Here is a 21528-nt window from a genome sequence, read left to right as displayed (position 1 = left end):
ATGGTCACATCAAGTTGGAGAGCTTTGCAGCGTCATTACGTGTTTGTTGTCTCCGCTCGCGGCAAAAAAAAGAGATTAAAGCGCGTACAGTGGTGGATCTTAGGGTCAATTTTTCTGTCATCCATCATGAAAGCCCTGCAGCTGCCCCCACCAGCGTATCTCTACAAGCCATCTCTGATAAGGAAGAGCGGGTCTGCTTATTGATCTGTGTCAAGAAGAAACTCCCGCTACCTGCTTTCATATTGCAGACGGGCCGGAGTGGGGCGGGAGGAAGAATAAAGCAATCTTAGATTTACAGACATCTACACTGGGGAAAGTCTGGGGTCAAAAGCAATATGCTTGTGCATCTTTCATTCCACATACAAAGACGTCTTTGTGTGAAAAGATGGACATTTTATTAAAGTATTGCATATTGGCTTCTCTCATTTTGTGATTGTATTGCAGGAGTTCAGCGGTGGCGTGAGCAGCCAATAATTGAGTGTGTGCTAAAGTCATTTGCTTGCATATTAAGTTACGAATCACGCTGAGAAGATTGCCTTTGTGGCCTTTTCGTCTTGAGCCTGCGAAAAGAGTCGCCGCTCTTGTGAGGCAGATATAAATACTGTCAAATGACTCAAAAGGGTCAATTTATCGCATTCAGACTCAATAAAATTCAGAAGTGTTGGTGAAGCTACTTTTGAAACTTTCTTCAAGCTAATTACAATGCAAGCTGATAAAATGAAGTCCAACTACAGTCTGGCTGTTCTAGTTATGCTACAAGCTACTAATAAAGCCATGTAATGAAGCAGTATCATGTTAAATAAATCACTGTTTATCAGACAATATCCTTTATATGGAGCTGTATCTTTTTTGAAGTGACTATCAGACAGTATAGTTTGTTACAATCAAAGAAACATTTATTTGCTTGTTTGTTCAAAATGATTAATTTTCACACCTCATTCATTTGGAGCCTTTGATTTGGACCCTGATGCATTTTCTCCGTTCGGTTCACGTAAGCTAAAAATGAACAGCGATGAACTGTCAACAGCATGTTCTGTGTATTTCTGCAGGCTGTAACTTATTCTGTCGAGGCTGCTGGATGTCATTGGAGTTTCCCAGCAGATGTTGAGTTACAGAGGGAACGTGACCCTGCGAGTGCCGTTTCCACCATCATTTCAGACACACTTTCATACTCTGCTCCCATTTAATTTCTTTCCCTAATCATGGCTGTCTTGTGTTTCTGGACGGCTCTCAAGACACCCTGAAAGCTTATTGAGTATTTCAGCTGCTATCTGTAGCGTGACCTCTTTCAACAGCTCCGCTCCGCTGAAGGTTTCATTTTGTCAGCTAAGAGCTCTCTCATTTAGATTTAGTGAAACTGCATTATGCAAAACGGCCTGTCAGAACATGCCAAAACACGCAGGACTCTTGAACTCTGCAGTCGCTTACTGAGCGCAGACAAGAAAATGAAGAGCCTGCAAAGGAAATATTTTCTCATCGTTATTCGATCGTTTGAATTGCTCGTTATCATGCTTTTGTATTGTGCCGCTTCATATTCATATTACAGATAATAACAACGGGTCTGCCACGCTGCTGTAAACAACTCATAAGTTGGCATAATTCTGCTCCATTTGGGCAGATTCAACAGTCAGAGGAATTTCATTAGTCCAGCAGCATAATTGCATGATTAATTTGGCTAATTATTCCCATTTGTTCTCTGATTAGGCATAAAAACTATTTGGAAGGCCTTGGTAAATTAAACCAGTGTTTCTCAACTGGTTTTGCTTTGATTCAGATTTCACTTTGGACATCAAACCTAGTTTTCATCACACAGAATCAACCAATTTGCCTAAAAAACAAATACTAAAATTGTTTTAACTTTGTCTAGAAGATATTTATGTTTTTGGTGACTCTTTCTTTAAGGATATTAATATGTTGACATCTGTCTATTGTGACTAGGAGTTAGTCAAACTCATGGAGCCAACAGTGGAAAATAAAATAAAATAAAAACAGTAAAAAAGTACTAATAAGTATAGGATAGCAAAACATCCCTAAAAATAATCATCAAAACTTCCCAAAAGTATGTATACATAAATAAATGAACAAAAATTTTGGGTTGACTTTTGCAGTAAAAACCTGTTTGGACCACTTGATTTTATGGATAACAAATACAATTTGTAACTAGGAATGAATATTTTATAAATATATACAAATAATAAAAAACTAAAATGCAAATAAGTACATAATCAATTGTAGTTATTCTTTTTTTAATAAAACACAGATTAGACACATATCAACATCCTTAAAAATGATCAACAAAACTACACAACAGTAAAATGAATGAATGAATGAAAGTCAAACGATTTCAATGTTAGTTTAATTATTTATTTATTTTAGTTAATTAGTAATTTTGGGTTATTTGTGCAAGAAAAAAACCTGGTTTGGTGTGTGTGTTTGCCAGAATATATAAATTAAATATATAAATAAATGTAAATATAAAATGCATGTAAGTGTAGTATCACGTATAGGTAATATAGCAAAATAAACAGTCTTTTTTACTTTATATGTCGCTGTTTTAGTTCATTTTCACACCTTGTTTGTTTGGAGCATTTGATTTGTACCCTGATGCATTTTCTCCGTTTGTAAAAATGAACAACGATGAACTGGGGTTTCATTCAAGAGAAATGTATTTGTTGTGTGTATAATGACCAATTTTCCCCATGGTTTGCTGCTTCAATTCAATTGACTTCAGATGATTTCAGAGGCATTTTTCTGTTCGCTTGTGAATCTGACACAGTCTTGATGAAGCCAAACATCAGAGAACAGCACCGTTGACTTTGAGACCCGTGTATTTCTGCCTGTCATTCATAGATATAGCAGTGTCCCTCACAGGTCTGAGGAGCCGTGACCCTTTTAAGAGCCGTGTCTCCTTGCTGTTGAAAATCATCTGCAGCCGCACGCGTGCAGAATTCATCTCAAGGTAAAGCCGCTCCAGCCTGAAACTTTCTCAGCAGCCAAAGGCACAAACTGAAGGCCAAGAGTTCCTCCTTTGAACCATCAACACCAGGAAGACGTGGCGCTTGGGAAGCTTCTTTACTATAAAAAAATTTCCCCGGTTCCCATCAGCGGGAGACCACCGCAGATTCTCGTCTCTGAGGATGTTTTTAAAGACGCCGTAAGGAATCGCAAACTTACTTCACAAAGCGACGGTCCTGACAAATGATGGATCATCGCTTGCTGGCGCCTCGGGAGCGAGCGCTTCTGCCGGCTGAGGAAGAGGCTTCTGTGTTGACAGCAGAGATAGGAATAGCAAATAAGAGCATGACAGTGTGGATGCTGTATTTGGCTTTGTGAGAGGCGGAGAGCGATGCTGCCCAACGCCTGGCGGATTAGGATGGTGGAGGACAGCCATCCGCTCGAATGGAGACGGCTTATTTGACTGCGGTAAGTGATCCTGCGTGAATGCCGCCGGATGGAGGATGAGCAGAAGCATGCTGTCGTTGTTTGACAGGCCCTCGTACAGTAACGAACACGTGCCATTTAAAGAGACCTCGCTCTGAAGAGACGTCTGAATCATCTGCATCATCCAAAAGCGTCGCACAGCCCTAATTTCCACCTTTCCTTACAATTCCCTGGCTGTGTTTTGCTATGTAACAACTATCTTTTACAATCCAGTTGATTCTCAAGATAAAAATCAGAGCAAGCCAGGTCTTGTTTTGTTTTATGTAAGGTATCATTTAAAAAAATATATTTAAAAATCAGTCATTCAAATAAAAACAAAGGTCATTTTATTTTATTCAAAGGTTTAGGGCCTTTTAAGTTGATATGTATGTGTGTGTGTGTGTGTGTGTGTGTGAAAGATAACCAAGGCTGCATTTATTTGATTAAAAAAAAAAGTTGATCTGTCCTGTTTTGTACTGTAAATAAAATCAAAATCTGCTTTGTTGTGCTGTATATTATATGTTGTATATAATAATCAGTTGTGCTGTTTCACAGTTTCACAGTACATTTTGTTTTTCAGAATTATTTTTTGAATAGAAAATTCTAAAGAACAGGATTTATTTGAAATATAATTTTTAATATAACATTATAAATGTCTTTTCTGTCACTTTTGATCAGTTTAATGTATCCTTGCTGAATAAAAATATTAATTTCTTTAAAAAAAAAAATAATAATAATTTTTAAACTTTTGAATGGTAGTATAATATGAATATTTACTGTTACAGGTTTCATAGAAAGTGTCCGCGCTTTCGTTTGCGGGAAATAAGTTACAGTACATGTGCGACTGCTTAACGATCGGTTAAACGAAAAGATCAGTTTTATTTGTGCATCTGCTTTAATTCTGATCATGCACTCTGAACTTCTGACCTTGAAAGCGAGATGCGGCATGCATTGCGTTTCCTCATGGATGCTCTTCATGCATAAACCGATACAGAAATAGAAGTATTTTAGTAAGTCAGCTAAATTGAACTAGAAATGTAATATTTGCCATTTCGCTGCGCCTGCAGGCACAAGGAAAGCGTCTTTGAACGCATCTGAAATCCACAGCTTTACTATCATAATTCCACTTGCTCTCCTGGTGCACTTTGAAAACTTCAGCAGGTCACTTTCACCAAACGAAGCACCTGCTTCCTGGGGAGTATGAACGTGTGGCTCCTGCCTAAGGGACAGAGCGGAAAAGTTGTTTCTGGACTAATATTCGAATATAATCATGACATGAGCGCCGTGTTGTCTGCATTTAAATTGCTAAGAGGTGTGTGTTACACCACAGGTTTTTGACGTGGCACACGAGGGAAATTCTCATTGGAAATGGGGGTTTTATTTTTCCGCAGGTAAAATTCTGTCCACAGCTCTAGACACTGGCTCTTTTACACGCGGCCGGCTGATTAGCCACTGGCTGTTGACCACGTCTTCAGTGACTGGTGAAGTAGGTCAAATGTGTCATTTTGGGGTTAACATGTAAGGGATTGCATGCAGTCAGCTGCTCACAGAATAAACTCTGGTTTGATGTTGAAGAGTCTTGTGTTTTGGTGGATGATTCTGTCAGTGTTATTAGGAGGTCAATTATGTGCTTTACTGCTTTTATTTTCTGCTGTCTTCATCATAGTGCTCAGTAAATAAGCATAAGCCATAATACCATAAAAGGGGATAAATCGTTATGTGTGTCACTGCAGATATTTCAAACCATTTATATACACAAATTGGAGACTTTATGTGGATTTATGGATTAATCTAAAAAACAATGTATATCACCCCAAAATCAATAGGAAAAATATGAAAATGTATTTGATGTTGATTTGCAGATGTTCCCCTAAAATGTTTTTAAAGTAATGTTGTAATATTTCAAAATGACTTGTTTATTAATTAAAGTTTAAAAAAGTGCAGATGTTGCCTCATTTAAAAATGTTTTAATGTTTCAGAAGTATTTTATTTCAGATAGAATGTGCTGCTTTTTCATCAAAATTGGCTTTAAAAATTTTTTTTAGTTTTTGTTTATTTCAGCTACATTTGTTCCCTCACAAACTGGTTTAAAAAATAATTTATTTATTTCAACTAAAAATGCAGCTGTTCTGTCAAAAATTATTTAAAAAATAATGATGTCGTAATGCTCCAAAAATATGGTGAAAAAATAAGTGTCGACGTTCCCACAAAATTGGCCAAAAAAATGATGTTGTAATGTTTCTGAAGTATTCGTTCATTCATAGATTCATTCCATTTAATTTCGTTTCAACGTAAGAGTGTAGCTGTTACCCCAAAATTGAGTATTGACTAAAAATAATGTTGTAATATATATTTTTAAATTTTATTTCAAATGCTCCAGTTGTCAACAGTGCTGTCCAAATATAAGGAGAAAATAGACTTCATGATGTTATATTTATTCAGCGTTCTCACATGGAATATTCCAGATACATCTTTTGACAAGTTTTAGTGAATGCATGTGAATTTCATTACTGCTCGCCCTCCTGTCAGCGATATGAACATGCATCTCTATTCTGAGGTGAAGCAGTCGGTAGAGGAAGTTTCAGATTTCTGCTCTTTCCACATGCTTGAATCATTTTTAATGGCGTTCACATGAAAATTTGAGAATGCGTGTGATTCAGTCTTCCTCTGTAAATGGAACGGCTAAATTTACATTTAGTCATTTGTCATTTTAAATACATTTTTCCAATTTAAAGATGTGTTTTTTTAGGCTTGGCAATGAAAAATGCATTGACAAACTCAACGCCTGCACTTGACGCTAAAGAGGGATCTTTTTGTGTTTTCTTCTTTTTATTTATAGTTTTGAAATGCATATGAAATAAAGATGGCATAAAATCAAGAAGACGTTTAGGACTTGTTTTCAGCTTTTCGACTTGCTTATGAAACAGCGAGTTCTAAGGCTTGGATTTTGTATACACGCAAAGCATATTAAGCAAAAGTAAAATGCATAACTTTTGTGAAAATAAAATGTTGGCATAAGGCTGAATTAATGAAAAAAACATACTTAGTCTGACCTGTATTTAAATATACAAAACAATAAATATTTTAAATGATTGAAAACTTCTTGAGAGAGATATAGATGGATAGATGTGTGTGTGTGTGTGTGTGTGTGTGTGTGTGTTTTATTTTTTTAATGCATTCTTGCCTGTGACGGATCCATTTTATGCTTCAACCCCCAATGTGTTGCTTTGATGAAAATTGTGTTTGTCTAACCATTTAATGGGATCTTTAATAAAATCTTATTGTTCATTTCATTATTGCGAGCAAGATTACATTCAGAAAATATCATATTAGCCAGACTAATTAATCAGCCAATATTTGGCCAGTTAGCTTGTTTTCTAACTGAATTTGTATTCTGTAAATATTGAGAAAAGGAAATGTTCATATAATAATATGTACTTTCAGTAAACAATGGCATGGAAATGGTTAATGCTTTGGGCTGAGCATCATACTGTAGATAGAATGCATGTTAATATATTTAAGAAAAATTACATATTGTGAATGTCGAAACTAGTAGTTTTTTTTACAGAAGAATGAGGTTTACATGTCCAATCGATTTTAGTTCCTATTTTCAGTAAAGTGATTAAAAGTCCCCCTCGATCCCGCAAAACTTCTTTCCTGCCCTTTGATTTACAGTCAATGCGAGGCAGATAAGAATTAATTAGTCAAATGTTCTCTATATAGATCTCACTTTCTTGCACCCAGTCAAATTGCTGGGGGCCGACCTTGGATTTTCCTGCATTATTGATGGCTCTAATCTAGAACAGCGGCGTAATTAAAAGAGCGAATGGAATGGAATATTAACAAAGCGAAATGATGTACCAGTGTCTGGCAAATGGGCTGTAATTGGAAACGTAGACGGTAATTAAAGGCTGGTCTGTTTACTGGAGATGTTCCTCTCGTTGAAACAGGTCTCTGGGCACCCGTCGGCAGACACGCAGACTCAGGGCCAGGTCCTGGCTAATAGCGTCCGGTGGGGACAAACACCCATTAACCAGTCCACGCCCTGGGACACGGATGAGCCGCCCGCAAAACAGATGAGGGAGAAAGATATCACAGGTAAAGAGCTGAAAGCAAAGCCCACAGCGCCGTGATAACACCTCTTGTTCGTTATCTTCTCTTGCATGCATGGATTGATTGATTGCTCCAAGTGGCTTCAAATTAGGCGTGGGCGATATGGGAAAAATATCATATATCAATTTTTTTCAGGCAGGAGCATGATCTACAATCTCATCACAATTCTTTTTCATGTTGGATTTTAAGGCTATTTTGCAAGTAACAGAGCAGTACATGCAAACTGATTTCACTGTTTAAAAATATAAACCTGCAAGATGACAAAACAAAAGAAAAATGAATGAAAGTAGGGGTGGGAGATATGACCAGGTTCATTTAGTTCATTTTACTTCATTATTTATCTTTGTTATTAAACTATTTATAACTAATATTTTTATAATTGTGATAAAAATATATATATAAAAAATAGAGTAGAAACAGTTAGATAAATACAGTATCAGAAAGATAACGATTATTAAATATTTTTATGCACTGGTCAATTTTGAGATTTTTTTTGAGTTTTTTTGGCTTTTCAAAAACACGTGTCAGACTAATGTAAAGAAAACATCCAAAATACACATTTAAACGTTCACTTTGTGTATTTGCATCTGCAAAGGTCATTTTCTCAAAATAAGTTTTTCCTTATTTTGAAAAAACGGTAGCACTTAGAAACACCAAACATTACAGTTTTATTCCTATCTATATGCTTATAGTTTTTAGAGAGGGTTTTGTTCATATCATTTGCCTCATTTTATACATTTTATTCCTGAAAACATGGTGAAAATGTATTTTTCCTGGGTTTCAGCAGTATTTTCTGATTCATGGGGTGATAAAAAGAGATATCCAGAATCCCCTCTGTAAAAACCTTTAACTTTAAGTCAAATGAAACAAGAATTTTCAATTCAGTTAAATTTTGAATCTGGCTTTATCCAATATTCAGATTCATTTTCTGGAAATGTATTCAAATTTGTGCATATTACATAATGCCTTATTTGCACATTTAAACGTAACATTTCAGAAAACTTACACAAAAAAAACTTAATACAAAACATGTGCAATTCTTAGTATAATCAATCAACTTCACTGAAGTATGGTGATGTCTGTTAGTTACATTTTTACCCTATTCACCTGCAAGCGCATGCAGATAATAAATTACAGTGTTACATGAATGTAACTGTGATGCATATGATAACCAGGCTCAATAATAATCCAGAAACAGCCATAGACCTGCAACTGATAGAATGTGCATTGATGCACGATATTAATATCTCTCTGTAAAGGCAGATCGTGGACACATTTTATTAGTTCACAATTTAATATCGTCATATCGCATGCTTCTACTTTAAATGGATGTTGTTTCGCTCTCTGCAGCTCCTCTATGGCCGCCGCAAGTCGCTGCCGCTGTCAGCCAGGCTGGACTCTTGGCACACACATACGCCCTGCAGCAGCCACCAGCTTACAGCCAGGGTGTGACTGTCCAAGCGCCCATCGTTGGCGTGACCCCGGCGCTCCAAACCCCTCATCCACAATTACCCACACACTACCAACTCCCACAGCAGCCTTCACAGCCAATGACCAACATGGTCCTCAACGTCCAGAGACAATCTCTCACCGTCGGCGGCCTGCCTCCAATGCCCAGCGTCTGCCAGGTCGCCCATCCCGTCCACACGGTGGTGGGCAACGGCCACTTGACGCATCCCATGGTGCAATCCGCCACCATGAGCTCCTCGGCGCTGCCCACCAACGGGCCGCTGACGAACGGCCAGCAGGAAACCACCATCAACGGCCTGCAGATGCTGAGAACGGTTGGATTGGGGAAATACGAATTCACGGACCCCTGCTATCCCAAAGGTAAATGCTATTTCAGCCACAAATCATTTTAGAAAGTTTTCCTAGCTGTTATAATGTTTTGTTGCACTCCTCCAGTCTCCGAAAGAATCACTCGCTATCTTCGACCTGCACAACTTGATGATCTTGAATATATTTATTACTTCCCAGCCTTTCACTTTCAATAAAACCCCCCATTCATCAATACCCACAAGACGAGACGAGTCGGGGTGGATTGCCTTTCTTTTCCTTTTGTTTTTCTTTCCTACCCAACCAGGAAGTTTCCTAATGATTTTATGAATTAGCTCCTCTGATATTCGGCAGCATCCAGGAACTATTGTGAAGATCAAATAGATTTACGGGGCAGTGGATGCTTCTACAAAACTGTTGGTGGGTCTGAAATGGCAGAAATAATTTCCATATAAATGAAACCTCATGTAAATATAGTGTAAATGAATTTCAGTTCGTATATCAACACAGTCGGGACAGGCAAGTTTAATGTACCATAGCTAATTTCTTAAGGATGATTTATTAGGGGAAATAATCTTGTGGCATTTGATGTAACTTGAGTAAGTCTCAACTTTTCCCATTCTGTTTTTTGGACTCTCGTTTTTTATCTATTTTTTCCATATAAAAATGGAATAAGATTATTCAAAAGAAACCAGTATATCGTTATTGTGTGATATTATGCCCTAAAGCTCTCAAATCACCTTGATTTTCCAGCCAGCTACAGGCAGAAATCTATTTTTCTATCTCCCTGTATTGAATGTCATGTTGAATCATGTGAGGTATTAATCTTTTGAAGAGAAGAGAGCATAAGGCGAGTTTGCGGCCCATTTATCCGCTTGTAATTGCTTCTGGGGATGATTGTAAATCAGGTGCCAAAGATTTTGCTCCTTGAATATTGACAGTTAACACTGAAATTTACAGATTAATAAGAACTGGACATTAGCGAGTACTCTTTCATGTCAACAGAAATGGCATCTCAGCCCATTTTAGTTTCATTGGTTTGTGAAAAGTTGCTGTTTCGTACTAGAATCAGACCAAAATGTGAGTTCGCTTTAAAGAAAGCTGAAGAACTTTAAGCTAGAGTTTCAACTAACAGCTGTTTTATGACATGTTGATGGGTTTAGGTCATTATTTTTATACATTAGAAAAACTGGCTTTTGCATGTAGAAAGGTGATTGAATAACTAAAAATAAAATAAAGTTGGAGTAGTATTGACGTTAGTGGGTTTAGGTCATAATTTTAAGAAGATGGCATCAGAAAATCTGCCTTTTGCATGAAGAAAAGTGTTCGATTAACTTAAAAAATGGTCTATGATTTATATTAAAACAATTTGCACTCAAATAATAACAAAGTGACAAGCACCACATTGAATTAAATATGAATTTTTGAAGTTAAAACTTGAATAATAACTCACTAGATGCACACATTTATGCTGATTTTTGGCTGCTCTTCAGACAAAGATTGAGACTTTGCAAAATGCATTTGAAAAAGTAAGTACTCTGATACAATGCAGGAGGGGCTGAATGCAAACTAATGGCGTCCAAAACAGACATGCAGGGATTGATTGGTGCACATAAATTTCATATAAATGTGTATATGTAGAAGTTTTGGCCAGGATATATATCTATAAGCAAGGATAATTTGTTATTAAATGGTATATGCTTTTATTTAAAGCAACTTGCATTGCATTCAGTGTATGTTTTATCGGTTCATGCATTTCAGGGAATCAAACCCATGACCTTGGCGTTCTGCTGTTTGAGCTTCAGAATAAAGTGTGGAATAAAGCTCAAGCTGATAATGTAGGTGCCATTGGACTCTTTGAAGCACAGGAGCATTAAAGAGCCAGCTCCACTTAATTTATCCAATTTAATGTCAACATTGTTAAAAAAATGAAATGAAATTATAATGAAGCCTTGCGTGCTTTCTCTTTAAAACCGAACCGTACGTCTACCTCATGAATCCAGAGTTCTCCATGTCTCTGTAAGTGTCTTCATTTCTAACCTCCATCTCTGTTTATCAAGCCCCATGTGTTGCAGTGTGGAAGCGTATCTCTGACAGGTCGGATTTAGGATGAATTATCACAGCTTTATCTCTCTAAACAGTAAAAGCTGCTCCACGCAGCTTGATCTGCTCCTCCTCTCCTCCGAGAAAGAGAGAGACATCCATCACAACCTGACCTGATCCTGCTGAAGACACACTGATTAGTTCCTTGACTTAGATTAGATGCATTGATTTTTAGTAGTGTTTGCCAGGTCAAGGTTTGCTGTTAATGCTTCTATTTAGAGTTAGTGATTTAATGTTTAGAATTAAACTTCAACACATACTGTAAAGCAATGCATCAGGAGTTGAGCTTTCCTTAAATTGTGCATCAAATGAAACACCTGCATATGGTATCTGTTTTTCCCATCTTATGATTTTTGAATTACACGTGCACCGTGTTCTTGTAAGTGTGTGTTTATATATAATTGATGAAATCTAAAGTGAAATATTGAGGTTGAAAGGTGTCTGTTTATAGACGTGAGAGCATGATAATTGCTTCATACTCATGACATCTGTTAGTTATGTAATGCTAATCCTGTTATGTTTATGCATATTGGGTATTTTGCAGTGCATTGCATGGATAATAAACATATGAGTCTTTTTCAAAAGATTTATGGTAAAAACCATCCTGGAAGAGGTAAAATTCATAAAAGCTCCAAATAGTGAGCCTCCTAGTGAAGGTGCGATTCAGACACAAGAGCTGTTCCAGGAGGTAGGCAGCATAATTATATCTTTTAAGACACCTTCCTTTGGAGAACATTCAAATCCATGAATGAAGCAAGAGAAATTATTTTTAAATAATCTTAGAATTCATTTAATAGTAAAAAAGCTTTAAAGAAATAGTTCAACCTAATTAGTATGTAATCAAACGGTCATTTATGAAGGGTTCATTTTAATTATGATGCAGCCTATGTAAGCAGTAGACTACACAAGTACAATGTTCAACAGTTTGGGGTTGGCATGATTTAATATTAATATTATTATTTTATTTTTTGGAATGTTTTAATGAATAAACACCCCTGACCTGCTTTTTATGCATATTAAAAATAAATTTAAAAAAAATTTATTTTATTATTTTTATTTTGGTTTAAACATTAATGTTCAAAAGTTTGGTGTCTGCAGGATTTTTTCATGTTTTTGAAAGAAGTCCCATATGTTCATCAAGGCTGCATTTATTTAATCAAAAATACAGCAAAAATTGTGTGTAATATTGTGAAAAATTATTATTAGTTATCTATTTGAATATATTTCAAAATGTAATTTATTCCTGTAATGCAAAGCTGCATTTTCAGCATCATTACTCTGTCACATGATCCCATACAGAAATCATTCTAATATACTGATTTAATGCTCAAGAAACATTTCTTATTAAGCAGCAAAAGTGTTTTCAACATTGCTAATAATAAGAAATGTTTCTTATTATAAATGGGTAATAATTTTTGTAAAACAAAATCTGAATTCTTTGATCAATAGAACGTTCAAAATAACATTTTCTGAAACAGAAATCTTTTCAAAGATCTTTATATATAAATATCTTTACACTCACTAGGTTTAGTGTGTAACATAGTGTATATTGTAGTCGGATACATTACGATTCAATTATGAGACTTCTGTAGCTATGTGTGTTTTTGGTCATTTTCAGTTTGTGAGACTAAATGCTTCTAGCCACACAAGCTCAATTTCATGCATTATTGCTTTCCGGGACGTGCCAGAACCCAATTCCTAATGCAATGTGACTACAAGTCATATTCTGAGCATTGCCACAAGGGACAGTATAGCAATCATTAGCATAAACTTCTTCTACAGTTTCAGGCAAACTACTGTGATGGCAGAGCAGGGATTTGAAGAGAATCCTTAGGAAGTTGGTTAAAGTTACAGTTGATGTGTAAAAGTTGACGTTTTAATGTCATTTGAGGGAAATATCGCCTCCCTTTGACTGCTGAGGTTTGTTTGCACACTTGTCAAGTATTTGCTTCTGCTTATGTGTGTAAAACTTAGTTTTAAGTGCCATTAGACCAAAATTCAGCATGTAGAGTACTGATGCAAGTTGTCTTTCCTATTCAAACTCATCTGATGCTATCTACCAAAACAAATCATAAAATGAAAAATTATGTTTTTTGGTGCATTTGTTACTGTAAAAATCTGGTAACTTAGTTGTTGTGTTTTCATCTAATGTTGCTGTATCATTTATACACTAATGGCAATAAGTTTGAAATAATTAGTTTTTTTATGTTTTTGAAGAAGTCACTTATGCTAATCAAGGCTGCATTTATTTGATCATAAATACACAAGTTTTTAATTATTACAATTTTTAGTTTACTATTTGAATATATTTTAAAAATGCCATTTATTTTTGTGATCAAAGCTGAATTTTCAGCATCAGAACTGCAGTCTTCAGTGTCTCATGATCCTAATCATAATATGCTAATTTGCTACTCAAGAAACATTTCTGATTATAAGTGTTGAAAATGGCTCTGATGTCAGCCAGCAGAGCTTGAAATATTACCAAGGCAAACATTTCGAATAATACGCACTGATGAATCATTCACAAGATCAGGAACATTTATTATGAAAGCATATAGGGTCAACATTACATTCAATTTAAAGTATCATGGAGAAAAACAACTAATACTTTCTATAGTTTCTCCCCTCTCACATCAAGAGCTGCGTGCTTGACTTAATCGGAGAAAAAAGAGATCCTACAATAGTCTCATTCAGACAGCTCTGGTTTATATGCATGTATTCTGACCTTCGTGGTGTGTGTGGCCTGTCAGAGATCGCGCTCGAGATCTCCTCATCCCATATCTATAGCTCTATTGTTATCGATTCACAGCTCTTTTGTTCTGGAAGGACACGTTTCACGAGCTTCGGCGTTCTTTCCAGTTCCACCGAGAGTGGAAAGTGCTCTTGGAAGATGGGAAGACCGAATTGGATGAATATATTTGTTCTCGCCACCTCACTCCGTAACACTCTTGAGCCATTCACAAGCATCTTTATAGCTTTTAAATGTAAACACAAAGAAATGAACATATGTTGTTAATTTAGGCCATCCAAGATGTTGCTGGCTTCTTTTGCTCAGTAGAACAGTAAAGAAGATCTTTAACTGAAACCTGGTCCTTCATAAAATGCAGTTACCAGCATTTTTAGAGTCAAAAAAAGCATATACGAGCAAGACAACATGAATACACGTGGCTCCTGACGATATATTGAGGTCATATGAAGCAAAACAACTGGTCTGTGCAAGAAACTGATCATTATTACCTGTAATCCCTTTAAAATCCCGAAGGATGATTTACAGTGAGGTCTTTTTTTTGCACCAGAGCTGATGATCATGTTCTCCAGCATGAACTTGTGCTTCAGCAGGAGCTAGAAAGTCACAAAGTGTGCTTGCGTTTGATTAGTGACCTAGAAATTGTGCACAAGCTTCAAGATTTATTTTTCATTTTCTTTTCTTTGCCTTCAGTTTTGAAAAGTTTATTTGCAGGTTTAAATGGAACAGCCTGAGCTTTTTGGACCCCGTTGTATGCTGGAGTGCGTTTTAACACAAATGATTCATGCACAAATGTTAATAACAATTACAAATGCGTTAATTTTCCTTTAAAATCTCCCTTCCTGGTCCCGTTAGTCTGCCCTGTGCTATTTTATGATTATGGTCTCCTCCAGAGAGCACTGACCCACTTAAATAGAGAATAATTTCCTGCCATCCTTGCTATTCCTGGCTCAAATTAATAGAGAACATTTTAGGCAGATAATCGCATGTCCTTTTCCTTATTAGTTTGTCAGACGTCTGCGGAACAGCTGTCAGAGGCGTGTGACGTGTTGCTCTAATGAAGCTGAGACGCTTACACCAGCCAATTATTCAGATGACTGCACGGAAAGCCAACACATGAAATGCAGAAGTGACTTTGAATGTGTTTATTTTCAGAAGCGCAATATCCTTTGTTGCGCAGAATTAGGTCTCGTCGTATATCAGCTGTTGTTTGTGGTCGCTTCTTATTAGTCATGAATACCTGTCGCGATCTCGGCGTCCTGCTGTTACGGGGACTTTGGGAGTTGAAGAAGTTATTCCAGCACATAAAATCGTTCTGCTTTGGGTTCGGAGATGATTAATTATATATAAACCGTGTCAGGTATGACTCATGCATATACTCGCCTTATAATTAGAATTTGATGAGCATAATTTCCTGGACATGAGGAAGTTTTGGACTAATCTTGGACCTGAAAAGACAAGACCATCACTGGAGAACATTGTAATGTTTACCAGTAACATTTTATCTCCCAAAAAATTAATATATCTATTTTTAACCAATTTTATCTCCACAAGCGTATTTTTAGTGGGGAAATAAAATTATAATTTATTTAAATTAATATTATAATTTAATTATTAATTCTTTAGATTGTTCTTGTTATTATTATTATTATTATTACTCCTACAAATAGGCTTTTTCACACACACACACACACACACACATGCAAAATTAATACAAATGTAATATTTATTATTAATAATGACAAATAACTTAAATGCATAATTAAATATAATAATGATACTACTACTACTACTACTAATAATTATTATTATTATTATTATTATTTTAATAATTATTATTATTCATCTTTTTCTGGCTTGTGACATTATTTTAATGACAATTAATCATCCCCCCCCCCCCCCCCCCCCAAATGTTATTACCACGCTGATGTTTTTCTTTTTTATTTAAAAAATGTAAAAAATAAAGCTCTGTAATTTTCATTATTATATCATTGTTTTATATTCTCACTACTGTAATATAATCATTTTTAATACACTTAATATAAATATTTATTTAAAATACAACATATAAGTTGCATTACAGTAATGAGTCTTTCTTTTTCTTCTTTCACTCTTTCATTAAGTTTAGTCTATACTTGTATTCTTTAGTTTCTCTCACATGCTGGATGTTTTTCATGTCCTCTCAGTGTCTCATGTTGTTTAGAGGTGATGTTGGTTTAGTAAATGTTATTTTAGGTCAGATGGTCACAACCACTTTTTCAGCAGTCTTGGTTCCTGAAGTATTTTTCCTGTTCATTATCTCCATAGGAATTTCAAAACATTCTTCAGTAAAGAGTTGTTGGAGTTGAAGCAAAGGGATCAGATTCCAGATTGATCACAATACAAGCACAAACGTGCAAAGATACAAGGTCAAAATAAATCCCATGAAGCATTAGGAATGATGTAATCAAATCTGTTGTACCATAGTTAGTTAATAAATGCATTCGATGTATGATGTTTTCCCCTAAATATATACAAAAATCCAGCTTATTGAGTGTGCATGGTTACATAATTCCTAATATTTTCTGGGAGTGAGTAGATATTGTTCTCTTTTGCAGTATGTTTCCATGGTAACAGCAACTTTATTAATTTATTTAATTCATGTTTATTTATTTAATTCATATATATTTTCATGTATTTTTAAATTTAATTTTATTCATTCTTTGTTTATTTATTTAATGACAGCATTGCATAAGTATCATTAGACTCTATTTGGACCGGTGTATGCATTACAGCTAAAAATATATATTATTAAATATATATTCGGGTCTTATTCCTACTGTGACGTCACAGTAGGGGAAATCTGTTTTTTCAGTGGATTTGGTGGATTTTTACCATTATAGGCTGGTTGTCTACATACTCTGTGGACATGCATCAGTGTTCAAACACCTTATAAAAGTGAATTTTGCATAATAGGTCCCCTTTAAAGAAAGAGAGGAATAAAGAAAAAGACACATTACTGTCATGCAACTTGTTAATGTATTGAATTAAAATAAAGATGCAGTTATTGCATCCGAATATAATGATATTCTGTGTCACAGTACTCAGAATATAATGACCTGAGAATAATGCAAATATTTTTTTAAGAAGTCAAAAAGCTATTAGGAGTAGGACATGGATAATTTGGGGAGTGGGTGGGGGGGCACTGTGGTATATATAAGGAATAATATAATAATAAATAATTATACACATTACATACACATTTATTTTGTCTATATACAGTCATGGCCAAAAATATCGGCACCCTTGGTAAATACGATCAAAGAAGGCTGTGAAAATTAATATGCATTGTTAATCCTTTTGATCTTTTATTGAAAAAAATCACAAAAATCAAGCCTTTCATTGGATAATACGAATTTAAAATATGGGAAATATCATTATGAAATTAATGTTTTTCTCTAATAAGAACGTTTTCTCTTTTTTTTAAAGCCACTTCACTAATTTGTGAAGCTCAATTATCTTTTACTGCACATCAGAAATATATTCTTTGGTTTTTCTCATTGTGATGGATGATTAAGGGAATTTGGGCTTTGTTTTCCCTCCTGTTTATATTTCTGTGAAACAGGAAGCCATGGCTGGATAATTTCATGTTCATAATCACCCTGGAGTCCTCAAAATTGTGAACATGAATGGGAAAATACTTCAGAGATATTTTACTCATAAGAATTTCTAGGGGTGCCAATAATTGTGTCCAACGTGTGTTTGAGAAAAACATTTATTTCATAATGATATTTCCCCCATTTAAAATTCGTATTATCCAATGAAAGGTTAGTTTTTTGTAAAAAAATTTTTAATAAAAGATCAAAAGGATTAACAATGCAGATTAATTTTCACAGCCTTCTTTGCTCATATTTACCAAGGGTGCCGATATTTTTGGCCATGACTGTATATGCATATTTTAACCATTTTTTGTGTGTGGTTGTGTGTGTGCGTGAGAAAACCAAGCCTATTTTTAGTAATAATAATAGTAAAAAATACATAAAGAATGTGAATGGAACTTTTATTTCCAGAACTCGACTGTAGCTTTCCATTGTTTGTGAAAGGAATAGTTCACCCTAACATAAAATGTCTGAAATGAACAGAAAGAAGGATTTGGAATGACATGATGCTGAGTAAATAATGACAGCGTTTTCATTTCATACTGATGAAGTGCAGCGTTTGCTTCGTGGAATCCTAATGAAATGAGAGCGCTGGCCTCTGCCCTTCACTTCTGTTGTTGTTTTTCCTTCATGCTTGATGGTTTCCTTCATTCCAGCCTTATACAGAAATAATTCCCTATTTTTCTTCGAGTAATGATTGCTTTTGTCATCATATGCTGTGTGCTTGGATCTCAGAAGGTCCGAAAATCACTGTTTCTCTTCTTTCTCTTGTTCTACAGAAATGTTGAAGGAATTGAACCAGCAGCGGCGAGAGAAAGAGTTTACAGACCTGAAAATAATTGTTGAAGGCAAAGAGTTTGAAGTCCATCAAAATGTTCTAGCTTCCTGCAGCTTGTATTTCAAGGACATGGTGAAAAGGTTTGCTTTCCTCCCGTCCTTGATCTATTCTGTTCTTTTCGTAGGGTGCATTTGTGTCGCCTCCTTTTCCCTCCCCATCTCTTGCAGGTCTGAAGACATCAGTTCCCGTCACAGGGCCAGTAGCCATTCTGTCCATCCCACCGACGAATGTATTTCACTGCTGAGAAAGGTCAAGGCATCGGCCGATCTGACCCTTTCATCTCCATTTCCTAAGTGTGCCGGTTTGCATTTTAATGGGCGAAAAAGTTCCATGACTGGGGGTTTTGGTTTTAAATGCTTTGTAAATGTCAAAACAAATGAAAAGCAGATTTTAGGGATGCGTTTGGCATATTGGATCAGCGCTGCACTCGGCTGTCTGTGTCAAGTGCTTCCACGGGATGTTCTAGTCATCCCACTTCACCTTTTACCTGCTGTGACTCGCTCCGTATCTCGGCGGAAATTCACATGCTGCTTTGAGCGCGCCGTTGAGATTAAGGGAGCTGCGCGGATCTCGTTTATGCTTGGGGAAATTCTGTTTCTTGCCGACTTTGCCGTCTCATATCGATGCTGATCTCAGCAGTTGGGTGTCCCGGAGCCGTAAGACTGACTGGATGTTGTTTACGAGCAAAAACTGATACTGAATCATGTTTACAGGCAAAGACACATACAAGCCCAAAATCTGTTGTAAATGGATCAGGTGCCCTTCAGGTGAACCTGTGAGGTGAATTTTGCCACACGTTTACTGCAAATTCGTATTTTTACATGCAAATGAGCTTTGCGGCAAACTGGTTGCAGTAAATTCTGCTGACGCAAACCTTTAAAACTTAAAATGTTTATTTGCATATGATACTTTTGATTAGTGTAAACATTTTTCAGAAGCCTGATGATCATATTTGATACATTTGAACATGATTTATCTAAAAAAATGTTGATGGATAATCAAGTAAACCTAAGTTGTTTCAGTCCAGTAAGTGCTCATCTTGAAATATTACTAATAATAATATAAAAGAAGAATTATATAAAATCAGTAAAGATTTCACAGCATAAAGACAAGTGAACCATGAGCTGAAGGTGGATGCTAGCACAAGTAGATTGTGTGTGACAAAGTTTTGGTCATGTTGTTCATTTAAAAGCCTTAGAAATTGCAAATATGATGCAGGAGGCTTTATAGGGTTAATGTGTTGTTGAATGACAGTGCACAATAGTACAACCGATTGCACATGTTGTTCAACTAGCCCTCTCAGCCTTGTCTGAATCACATCAAATTAAACAGTTCAGGGCATTGAACATAGAGAACAAACAGATTTCAGTTGGCTTGGCATGTGAAATTGCTGTATATTTCCGTCTGATGTATATCGTGATGCATCCACTCCAGCTTGAAGGCCAGATTGTGCCTGGGAATCTCAGCTGGTTGATTGCGAATTTAGTCCAGGTCGAGCTGAACTATCTCAAGAGCGGCAGCAATGAAAACTGCATTAGGAGCAATAACTCAGAAGTTTGTTCTCAGTGAAGCACAAAATGTGCTGATACACCTCGCAAAGCGATTTGAGTTCCAGTGCCTCTGGAAGCACCGAATCTAGGCGCTCTGAATGGGGAATTTCACACTCTCATTCTCAGATTGTCTTTTTTAAAACGCAGAGGAAACTAGCATTTCTGTAAAAACCTAGTGAGCTGCCAAGGCAGCATCCTAACTGATCTGGAACACATCATGCACATGGGACTCAAAATTGATTTTGATGTTATCATGATGAATAACAGTTCATGATCCACACATTATTTTTTTTGTGCATTTATGCTTTGTTTATGCATTATATGTTTATTTATGCACATGTATTTTATTTTTGTTTTTTGTTTTTCTGAATTATTTTGGTTTCACTTTTATTTATCCATTTATTTATTTATAAAATATTTGTTTATAACATTATGCAATCATTTATGAATTTATTTATACATTTATTTGCACTTTAATTCATATTTATTAATGTAAATGTTTTTTGTACATTGATTTCTGCTTTATGCGCGTTTATGCACATTTGCATTAATTGCAATTATTTATGCAATTATGAATTCATTTATGCATTAACACATTTATTTCTAGATTTATGCACTTATATATGCATTTATGATTTTATTTATTTATGCATTTATTTTTTTAGTTATTTATAGTAAGCATATATTATGTATACACATTATTTAAATAAATCAATTTCAGTTTGATATGTTCTTTTTTTCACTGAGCTTGTTGCAGTGCATTCTGGGATTGCGATCTAACATGCATTCTGGGATGGCGTTTTGGAAACCAGCATAATCTTGCACATATGATGCCTGTAGGCAGCTCATTAGGTTACAGAACAAAGCCATACAAAGCCACATCATCGCCATTCAGTTGAAAAATACATTAGCTCTGTGCAGTTCTTTATCTTTTCACAAAGTTGAAAATATGTAACCTTGTCAAACGGCATTAAAACAATACGATGCATTTGAACAGACAGTTCAATCGAGTTCAACTGAAAAGTTCAAGCTGATGTTTATGTGCATTTATGTACATAGAACTGTCTGTCGGCTGAAAATTCATGCTACATTAAATCGAGATTCAACAGCTTTGTTCAGCGGAATAAAATCAATGGCGTGTCATGATCCATAAAGCAGCAGCATACTAAACTGTTCAAAAAACACTCCTGCATTATTAATTTCTCATGCATTTCTAGTGGGGAAAAATGTGAGTGGTCTTACACTATTTCAGCATGATTATTTGCTTGTTTACACTTCAGACATGCTTTATTAAAAATTGACTTCAGTCTTTGAATTTTAAAGGAAAAAAGGCCTATATGATGA

The 21528-nt window shown here is 35.7% G+C and overlaps 1 protein-coding gene across 1 annotated transcript in view; it reads left to right on the top strand.

Annotated features, from left to right (window-relative positions):
* Window positions 1-21528, top strand: part of LOC306885936 (kelch-like protein 29) — a gene marked incomplete at both ends in the record, with an annotated part of 86430 nt that overhangs the window by 2743 nt on the left and 62159 nt on the right. Inside the window, 3 exons of the mRNA XM_079442761.1 lie at window positions 7371-7518; window positions 8884-9363; window positions 18576-18714. Of these exons, the coding sequence (XP_079298887.1) occupies window positions 7371-7518; window positions 8884-9363; window positions 18576-18714 (767 nt within the window). The remainder of the gene's footprint in view (window positions 1-7370; window positions 7519-8883; window positions 9364-18575; window positions 18715-21528) is intronic.

This window comes from Barbus barbus (assembly GCF_936440315.1).
Source record: "Barbus barbus genome assembly, chromosome: 20".
NCBI lineage: Eukaryota > Metazoa > Chordata > Actinopteri > Cypriniformes > Cyprinidae > Barbus > Barbus barbus.
The sequence above is the reverse complement of the archived record's forward strand: the minus strand, read 5'-3'. Positions and strand labels throughout refer to the sequence as shown.